The 10,907-nt window shown below is 35.6% G+C and overlaps 1 protein-coding gene across 1 annotated transcript; it reads left to right on the top strand.

The window, feature by feature from the left end:
* The first annotated feature begins 713 nt into the window (after positions 1 to 713).
* On the top strand, positions 714 to 4,140 carry LOTGIDRAFT_235684 (hypothetical protein). Its single transcript, XM_009065160.1, has 2 exons — positions 714 to 885; positions 2,728 to 4,140. The coding sequence occupies exon 2, from the start codon at positions 2,730 to 2,732 to the stop codon at positions 3,684 to 3,686; it is 957 nt and encodes a 318-aa protein (XP_009063408.1). The 5' UTR covers positions 714 to 885; positions 2,728 to 2,729; the 3' UTR covers positions 3,687 to 4,140.
* The last annotated feature ends 6,767 nt before the right edge of the window (positions 4,141 to 10,907 follow it).

The following is a 10,907-nucleotide window of genomic DNA, read 5'->3' as shown; positions in this document are numbered from 1 at the left end:
GAACCGTTAGCTTTCTTTAAAATATTACTTCTTGGTAGCAAAGCTTATCAATACAGTGTATAAACTTGGACATAAAAAATATATCATCTAAAAAATTAAAACTCTTTTTCCGTGTGGCTGAATCTTAATAAACCGAAGTCCTATTTAATAATCCTAACCCTTAAGGACTTTATTAAGGAGTGGCTGATTTCTCAAATTTAAACCACATTTCATAAACTAGAAGTGTTCTTTAAATTTAAGATAATACTTCGCAGTAATGGTAAAATAGCTTATCAATACGGTATACAAGCTCGGACATACACCGCGGTGTTTTCAAACTCAGGTAGTTGGCCATACATATACAGTAATACAATATACACATTTTGCCTTGTGTATCAAATAAAAACATACACAATACAATCTACACCTGAAGTCGCCCGTGTGGTATTCGATTCATTTAATATTTTAGGAATACTAAAACGCATTCGTGATTTTAAATAAAAATGTGAATGTCAAACTCACCGTTAATCCTAATTAATTAATCCGCTTTAAAGAGCTAATTGGTTGATAAAGACCAGACGCGAATATCACACATGAGATAGTCAACTGTTGTGCTCTAACACGCTTCGCTACTTTTCCAGTCGCCGGAAGTAGACGTGAGGTGAAAACGAGGCCCACGACATTCCTTCGTTAATGTTTACCATAGCAACTGATCGGCTAACATTGGATTATCTGTTTAACAATTCATTATTTACTGTTACAATTAATCCAGCGTTATTTGTTCTGATGTTTGGAATCTATTTTGTTTTTTGGTATGGATTTTAGACTAGGACTATATGTAAAAGTGTAATATTGCAAGGGGATCTAAATTTACTTTTAATTATTGATATAAAAGGAAATCCTAAGGTAAGCATATAGCGTGTATCGAGAAAACTTGTGGAGTATATATCGATATTATGTGTGACCTACTTTTAACATGAATCATTAAAGGGGTTGTGAATAGATTTTCTAGCTTTCTTATGTGTGTATCGGGGCAGTGGCGTTTCTATAATTTTGAAAAACATGAATCATTATTGACTCTCATTCTTTTATCGTGGTTATGAAAGGATTCAATCGTTTGCTAAGCATGTTCATCACGCGAAACATTAAAGGAATTGTAAACAGGTTTTTCTAATATTTTTATATGTATCGGGCAATTCTACTAAAACTAAGCGTTTTATGACGTCACTAATCGCAACGTCCTTATGTCATACAGCATAATATTTTGCGATTAGTGACGTCATCAAACACTTAGTTTAAGTGAAATTGCAAGAACCACGTACGTGTGATTGAATGGTGCAAATTGATGCATTCATTCTGCCCGATACACATAAAAAAATTAGAAAAACCTGTTTACAATTCCTTTAATGTTTCGCGTGAACATGCTTAGCAAACGATTGAATCCTTTCATAACCACGATAAAAGAATGAGAGTCAATAATGATTCATGTGCAATGACATTTGTCAGGTGAGGTTGTCCTGAACCTATTCCAGACAGGTCTTCCGTGATATTTGATAGATCTAAAGGTAGAGTGTAGAGTGACACACAAAGCAATTGACAACAATGGACAGCTTTCGTTGACTTATAATAAACACATATAGTGGACGACCACTGTTGGTCCAGAAACGCATTATTATTCTTTTTACTGAATACTCCAAATGTTACTGAGAATCTTACGTATCTGATGAAAATTCCTAACACAAAAGAGTTATACTTTGAAAATTAGATTCTCCGTCCAAAATATGAATCATTTTTAAAGGGATAGTTGTGCCATTTTGGGAGAGTGATTTTAGACTTGAATATTTGTAAGGGAATTATGCGATATTCGTACATTTCTAGTACTTCTGAAGACAATTTACATATATTCAAGACTCAAATCAACCCCCAAAAATGGCGCAACCGTCCCTTTAAATTAAACTTAAGCAAAGCCACCTGCATGACACAATTACAATGAAATCAAATGCAATTCGTTTATCTTGTATCTTTTTTATTGATTTTTTCGAATCAAGGGAAATAACTCATATGAATTGATTTTGAAATTAAAAACGGACAATTTTTGCAAGTTTAAACATGTCTTTGGCATTCGCCGATCTATAATATCTTTTGGAAACAACTTAAAGTATAGAGATTTTGTATGTGTATCGAGGACACTGATGGCATAAATTTTTTATTTAAAATTTTCAGATACGCTAAGGGACACATTTCTCTATATAATTGTGTACAGTTTTCACAAATTTTTCGACCTAAACAAAGCCGAATGCCCCTTTAAGCTAAATACAATGAGAGCTTAGTTGGCAGGAAATAAACTGATGTCACAACACATAAGGTAAATACTATGAGTTTGTACGGATGGACTTGTTGAACAACAAATACAATCTCCCCAAATATGTCACCCGGGTGAAAATCGATCTCTTCTATTTGTCAATATTTAGGCTTTTCCTATAACATAATTATTGTGGGCTAGCCAGTCATATTTATGTATTATCCTTAGCCTTTACGTCAAACAAGTGGTTGTCGTGAGTTCTATTTTTGGGGGGCGTGTCAAAGTTTGGTGACCTTGAATAGTCATCTTTCCTCCTTATTCCCACCGACGCAGCTGTAAATGAGTAAGGATATTCCGGGAAAAATCGATTCAAAGAGAGTTGAATCTTTGATATCATGAGATGAGCTCCAGCAGAATAATGACGTTAAATTTTTTTCTATTTTTAGAAATGGCATATACTCCTAGAAAGACGACCACCCCATACCCAGGTTACGATGAAACTTGGACACATGTAGATCCCCAACCCGTAGCCAGAGTTAAACCCGAAGCTGAAGAATTCGCCAGAAAACATCAGGGGGCTATCAACTTATTTAATCCTGCAAAAGAAAGAGTCGAACAAGCTCCCGTTCCAGAGCCACGATGTCCATCAGCGGCTGCCCGATCAAATCTTGAGCAACATCGCAAAGGACACGTTGGTGACATACTAACAGGATCAGCTACCCCTCGGGTGGATTATGAAGTTGTCCCACGTGTAAAGCCAGAAGCAATGTCTAATGCTCAAGCACATCGTGGTACATCTACTGCTCACCTATTTACTGATTATGGACGTTTGCCTGCCTCAGCTCGAAAGCAACCGAAGGTAAAACCTGAAGGTGAAGTAAACGCCTCTCTGGATCTCGGTAGTAGAGCAAAGAGTATCCTCCATAATCCGAAAGAAATTCCACCATCTCCTAAACCAGACCCACGAGTTAAACCAGAAGGCGAGGGAAACGCGCACTTAGATCGTGGAAAGCGAATGATGAAAATAGTAAATAAATATGGAACGGGGAGTGGCACAGATCGCGGTGTACCACGGGTTAAACCAGAGGGTACAGACAATGCTATTCTTGACACTGGTCACAGAGCGTCTAATCTTTTGCGAAAGTATGGTAACATGCCACAGGAGTGTCAACCTGAACCCAAAGTTACGTCACAGGGTATAGACAATGCTAATTTAGACAAGGGAGGACGAATGAATCGTCTAATGCACGAAGGAAGTAAAGGAAGACGATCACCTCGACCGCCACCAAGAGCAACCACTTCTTCAGCTAGAAGAATCATGCATAAACATCGAGGACAAATGGGGAACCTCTTAACGTCGAGTACCAATAAAATGATCACGCCACCAGTTGGAGTTAGAGGCTAATTTAAACATTTTGGCAAGATATTTTGTGGACATACTTACAAGGTGTACGTTTGCGCATTCTTGTTTTAAGTTTCGTAGCTCGATCAGGTGTTCTACGATAACTTTCATTTTATGTATACCTCCTGATATAGGCTTACGGATCTCGATTGTGATTTGGATTGATTTGCTCTTCCTCAAGTACAGCAAACTGTTACTCCGAGGTTGTGCCTTTTATTTTAACTGTCTGTGGGACGCGTCGTAGCTCTCACAGTCAATGTAGATCGTGCTCTAAATCCGCCGCAGATAATATGAACATAACTCTAGAGTATTTTATTCTGTTATATAGAATCTTTTCCGATCTCATGTAAAAATATTTGTGTTTTAGAATAGTGCCTTTATTATGTATTTGATATACTGTTGTATTTAGAAATACCTTTTATAATTATTTCTCGTAAAATTAAAACGTTTTCATTTTACTGTTTTTCTGCATTCTGGTTCGTCTGATGAAGTGTAACGCCATGTAGTGTGCAATGAGGAAAGTTATGCTACGACAGCAACACTAGCCTACACATTTTTTTTTATTAAACACCCACATGAAAATGTGGAGGTATATTACCCACCCGTTCGAATATGGTAATAAGCGGATGAATGCTTGTTGAGTTATTGCCCTTTACTTAGTAAAAATGCGTCAATTTTGGTTTGTTTTTCACTTTTATGCATAGTGGGGGATAGCTTGAGAAGCACCGAGTCCAAAAACCCGGGTAACATCGATTTCCGAGATAAAAAAAATCGACCCTTAAATGGATTTTGGTACCACAGGTAGCTACCTGTTGAAATTTGCCAATTTTTACTTTTTTGAAAATCCAAATTTTGCAGCTTCACCACGGCCAAACCACTTGAGATATGAAGATGAAATTTACGCAGCAACCAGTTTGAAATCTCAGCTTTGCAATGCCACAAACGGCGATTCCATATCTGCCTTACTTTGGAAGCACTGAGTGTTTAATGTTTGTCCATGAAAAACCGGATTTTTTGGCACTTTTCCGCAAAAAAAAAGTGCTCAGAATTCACTTTTATGCACATTGGGGAAGAGCTAGAGAAGCACCGAGTCCAAAAAACCAGGTTACATTGATTTCCGAGACCAAAAAATTTCAACCCAAAAATGGATTTTGGTACCACAGGTAGCTAGTTGAGCACTTCTTGTGCATCACTGTGCAGACTACAAATAGCTAGTTTGAGAACTTACAGATTTTAATTTGATTTCTTGTGTTTTTTTTAAGTCCCTGGGGTCTGATTAGTAGGAAAAGATCAAAACTTGAGTAAAAAAGGTGTATTTGAAAAAGTTGGCTATTAGCCATAATTTCCTCTATGGCCAATATGCATGAAAAATGTCAAAAATTATTTTCTATTCTATGGCAGATATTTGAGTTCTGTTTTTTCTGACATCTGCAGATAGTCTATGTGAATATTGGTGCAAATTTCAGCCTTGTATCTTTGTAAGTTTTAAGCAACAAATTTATTTGTGTTTGATCACTTCTTATACTCCACTGTGCAGACTGCAAATAACTAGTTCGGAATATTTCCAGATTTAATTTGATTTCTTCTGTTTTTTGAAGTCCTTTGTTGTCAAATGTGAAAAAATATTTTCTGTTCAATGGCAGATATTTGAGTTCTGTTTTTTCTGACATGTGCAGATAGTCCATGTGAATATTGGTGCAAAATTTCAGCCTTGTATCTTTGTAAGTTTTTACGGAAAAAAATTATTTGTGTTTGAACACTTCTTTTGCTCCACTGTGCAGTCTACAGATAGCTAGTTTGAAAACTTACAGATTTTACTTTGTGGTTTTTGAAGTCCTTGGAATGTAAAATATAAGAAAAGAACAATTCTTGATCAAAAAAGGGTTATTTGTCGAAAATGGGTAATAGTCGTATTTGGTTCTAGGGCTTGTGATTGTAATTTGGTGCTTTGGATTTTTTGAGGTGGAAAATAGCAAATTTTGTGCAAAATTAAGTTCCTTGGAAAAATTTGGTCATTTTTTGAATCTGTGGTCTTTTTTCAGGAATAACGCCCATAATTCTTCTATAAGGGCAGATTGTTTTAGAGATTGTTTTAATGGATTTTCCCTGGAAACTATTGTAGTTTAGTAAATAATTGTTTTTATAATTTGATTTTAACTAAAAATGATGCGACTATTGCCTTTACCAGAGGAAAGAAAAAACAACACGGTTCGGACTATGTAGAAGGTTAATTGAATAGTAATCAAGACAATCAGTAACTGGTTACTAGTGACTACTCGCTCAGTCAGTCTGCTTTGTTTATAGCAACCGGTAAGTCGTCTTTTTGAATTTCTCTGAAATTTTAGATAAATTTCAATAAATGTCCCCTTCCTCTCGATTTGAAAGAGTAATATTTATTGTATTAGATATATTAATGTAATACTCATTGCAAAAATCCATTGCACATTTTTTTGAGATAAAAATGAAGCAAAGCTTGGCTTTAACTAGGACTCAAAATAAGGAATATGAATAGAAAAAGACGGAATTTTTTGGCTCCCTTTCTCAAATTACTTTTATATTAAGTAAAGTTTCTTGCCTTACTTTATTTACCCTTCTCCACCCCTCCGGCCTCCTAAACGAATTAATCGTAGTTCATTCGCCCCTTCGGATGAGAGAATAACGCCACCCAGACACCGATAGACCTTTGACTGCTGATAGACATATGCCGATGACAATTTCAGCTCAATATAATATTATGGTATTTTCAAAAAATAATGTAATTCACAAATAATCCACTTCATAACATCTCTTCATCATAATTCCCGAAATGTCTATATAAATAGTCCAAGTTTCTTTATGTGTCTGACGATCATGGGGGAAACACGTCAAACGCTTCATGAAATTTTAACCAGTGTAATGGTTAAGTTAAAATGCAGTTACAGAAGAACAGTTTTTTTCAAAAAGGATGCGTAACTATTCAACATAGTATTAATATGTTACACATCTTCGCCACTATCTGTCAAATGAACACATCGATAACATTTAGATTTTGTCTTTTCGTTTCAGGCCAGGGTGCTCAATAGTGGCTTTTACTATTGAGTTAATACACATAGTTGGGATACCATTCCCGTGGAGGTTAGTATATCATAGATGTACATTATAAGCGTATAAAATTGAGCACTATACAAATAAACCGTACGCGTATAATCCTTTCTTGAAAATGATGTATCAAGAATGTTCAATGTAGTCTGATAAACTTTGATACAACATATATCATGATGGAAGTCATTTGATACTAGCTACAAGTGAGGGTTTTACTAGACACCTGCAAGTGATAACAACTTAATCTTCCATTGGTACAATTTTTCTGACTTGATTGAACCAACCTTTAGATTGTGATTCTGAAAAGTGTTACATATAGTTTGAAGTGTGCTTGATCAGAAAGGAACAATAATGAATTATTTCCTGGTCAGTCCCAGTGACATTTATGTTTATACATCAGTTTTAATGGGCCAAATTATTACACATGTAAAACAAAAAGTTTATTTCATGGTTGTATTATTGTGGTGTTTTCTTATATTTCAGGGTTTCAAGTATAGTAGCTCGTCTTTAGCTACGGACAACATGGTTAGATATGGTGTACAACCTAGGTTTTTGGAGGTAGCTCACAAGGAGCAAAATTTTCGCGTTTACGGGTTGGGCTCGCGTGTAGTTTAGTTGTGGCAGCCTGTGGGCTACCTTGCTAGGGCCACCTAGGTTGTACTCGGCTAAGCTGCCATATCATGTCCGCCCAGCCTCTCTTGGAACAAATGGCGGTAAGTCATTCTCATTTTATAATATTCAGATATTTGTTGACTTCTACCTAGTTGATTTAGAAAAGGTGTGCGAGTTTACTTTATATATAACCTTTGATGTAGTAGAAATAAATCCCACTTTCGTAAGCCAATTACAAGTCGTGTCTCATATAGTATAGCTGTACAGAATCACCTCTTTCACAATTTTCCAATGAATCTGGTTGAGAATTAATTTAAATCATTGATGGGAATAAGGACTTGAAGGATCAGGGGTTAGATAAGCAAATCAAATCACCTTTATTCAATCAAGATGAGCTGGATCAGTTAGCATAAGCAGGAAAATTACGTTTTTTATGCGGAGGAATTTTCCCGCAAGGGTGTTTCGCAACTTAAAACATAGACAATAAAATGCCAAGTATGGGGATCAGTTCTTGATTGGTTTCAGATGAAAACACCTTGAAAATGGCAATGAGGAAACATCCTAATTTTTTTCTGAATTGTCTCTATTAATACTAGGTAGAAATCAACAGGTATTAGACTATTACTTGATAAAAAAAACCCTGTGCACTATTCTTGCAACAAGACGGTCATGATGTTGATTGCAACAAAATATCTAATTGCGGACTGTCAAGATTGATTAGGGTGAAAATGTACAGTATATTGTATTCTGTGATAAAATAAATAACGTATTAAATATCTTATTTTAGGAGTGCATTTCTAGATCGCTATACAATTGAAATATTGAGCAATATTTCAACAGTGAAAGTTTTTGTTATTGTAATTTTAGATCGTATAGGGTGAAACTCTGAGTTACGACATGATTTTTGAGGTTCTGTTTAATTTTTCTAATTTTAGGTGTATACAGATAGAGCTTCAATATATATGAATAAAGTGCTTATGGTGTGGCATGGAAGCTCTTCGTGTAAGTTTCAAATTATCATATTTTAAAAATTCTGTTAACGCCTATTCTGGCATATCATGCATAATGTCAAATGGTTAAAACATGACGAGGGACGCTTGATGGCTCAGTGTGCTACTGGTTGTGCATCCGAAAGATCTGACAACTGTTGAACATCGAAAACATGTACTACTGGTCTGACAAAATTAAGTTCATTACACACTACATGTTGTATGTTCTCATTATCCCAATCAGATGCAGAAAAGAAAAACGTAAAACATCACCTTATTCCATGTTTTCAATCTAGAACAAGTTATGACAACTCGGTATCCCTTGAACAGTACACTTTTAGGGAACTCTGAATTAAAACTGGGTGGTTTTCCATTCTTAAATACATTTTTTCTCGATCCTTTAATCTTTAGTGTAGGTTATTATCCGATACACCACCACTCTTGAAATTATTTTATTCAAACATGGCTGAAGAACACTGCTGTGTTGGCGACAGCTAGTTCTTTCCCTGTTATAGTAAGAGATCTGTAAGTAGTAGTAGGTTCGTTACTATTTTGGTTTCAATCCATTTCAGGTTTGAAAGGGTGAATCGTCTGGTAATTTACCTACCCACTATAGCACTGCCACAATAGGAGTGTTCTGGGGTCATGGCCTGTATGACTCTACAGATCCTCCTACTCACAGATGAAGAACAGAAGAAGCGGCGCGCGCCAACAGATGAAGAGGAACAGATGAAGAACAGATGAAGAGGAACAGATGAAGATGTAGGGCGAATTCTCCACCCATTTTTGGTAAGTTGGTTTTATACTTTTTTAGACAGATTGTAGCTCATTTAGTTACAGTTTTGGACTTTTGACGTAAATGTTACAAATTTCATTCATTAGAGTGTTGGAATCATGATTTCATTGGTTTGCCCTCAAACAAATGCTGGCTATTGGTTGTATTCTAAAATGACAAAAACAATACTGATGATTTTTTAATAAATGAAGTCACCCTTTCTGTAAATATGAATATACAGTGAGGTTTGACCAAGGACAAGATCTTCAAGAACCTGAATTGTTACTCTTGAAAAAATAGTCTTGACTTTTGTGTTTTCACAAGGATCTATCACACCGAGACTACTGTTTCTGTCTAATTTTCAAAAAAGTTGGAAGGTTGGATTTGATAGTTTTGATGATTTGTATAGAAATGGCCATTGCCACTCGCCAAGCAGGCCATGCTTGTTCCTTTCTGTAAATATGAATATACAGTGAGGTTTGACCAAGGACCAGTAAGTTTACAAGATCTTCAAGACCCTGAATTGTTACTCTTGAAAAAATAGTCTTGACTTTTGTATTTTCACAAGGATCTATCACATCGAGATTACTGTTTCTGTCTGATTTTCAAAAAACTTTGATGATTTGTATAGGTAGGTTCTTGATGCCTTGGACAGGTTTGAAGTTTATCGATGAATAGGCCTATCGTATTGTGCAAGTCTTTGTGATTACTGTGACAGCTTGGTTGAATCTCCAGTCGCTCAGTGGCATAGCCCCCCCCCCCCCCAATCCCCATGTAGCCAGTCTTTTCCCTATTTGAACCCATATTTGTACTTTGGGAGGCTGACACAGCCACTGTAACTCCTAGTTAGCTAGGTTGCTGAAATCTTACTTCTGTTTACTACGGCTTTGTGCAGTTTTAAATTAAAAAGTATGAATTGATTAAATGAAAATTGGGGAATATTCAAATACAGCAATAAACCATGCATTCTTTAGAAAAAAAAGTTAAATTTAACCGAACAGAAACTTTGACAGTTATCATGAATTAGAAATGAAATAAGAGATATGTACTTGTAATTATAATTGTGAGCGGCGAGTGACGACCTTTTTCCATCTTCAACTAGTGCAGTAAAAAAATATTCCTCTCTTGTTATTACCAAGAGGTCAATTCTGAAAACTCGTTTGGACCATTACATCCACCGGTTTCGAAGGTCAAGAGTGACACTGTGGGTAGCTAAATAACCGTATACAAGAGATAAATTAACTGTGATCTGAAGCATTGTGGTAGTAAAGGGAGGTAATTACTCTTCTGCTTAGGAGGCTCACTCATTCTTCTGATTTAAAAAAAAAATAGACCTTTTCTTGGAATTTACTGTTTGATTTCTCTCTCTACAGGCAAATAATCGGTTTTATTTATCTTCTATATCAGATTGTTTACTAACTATCCATGTTCATGTTCATAATATGAATAATTGTTAACAGTTCTTGTTATGTGAAAAATATCCAAACTATCGCGTGTAGAATTTGGTTTTATCGTATGACATGAAGGTAATAATAATAATAATAACAATAATACTCACTCTTTATTAGGGTAAAAAATTATACTAAATTAAGTTATTTTTCTCTCATGAATATGAGTGAGTAATCAATCTGTATAGCCTACTATGCCCTGTAAATTTTAGCTTTCTGGAAAGCATTTAAAATTGAATGTCCCTACAATCTCATTGGAAGGAAATGAACAGGATTTGGGTGATATACAGTGGTATAACCCATATTCGTGCATATAATG

This window comes from Lottia gigantea (assembly GCF_000327385.1).
Source record: "Lottia gigantea unplaced genomic scaffold LOTGIsca_68, whole genome shotgun sequence".
Classification (NCBI taxonomy): Eukaryota; Metazoa; Mollusca; class Gastropoda; family Lottiidae; genus Lottia; species Lottia gigantea.
The sequence above is the reverse complement of the archived record's forward strand: the minus strand, read 5'-3'. Positions and strand labels throughout refer to the sequence as shown.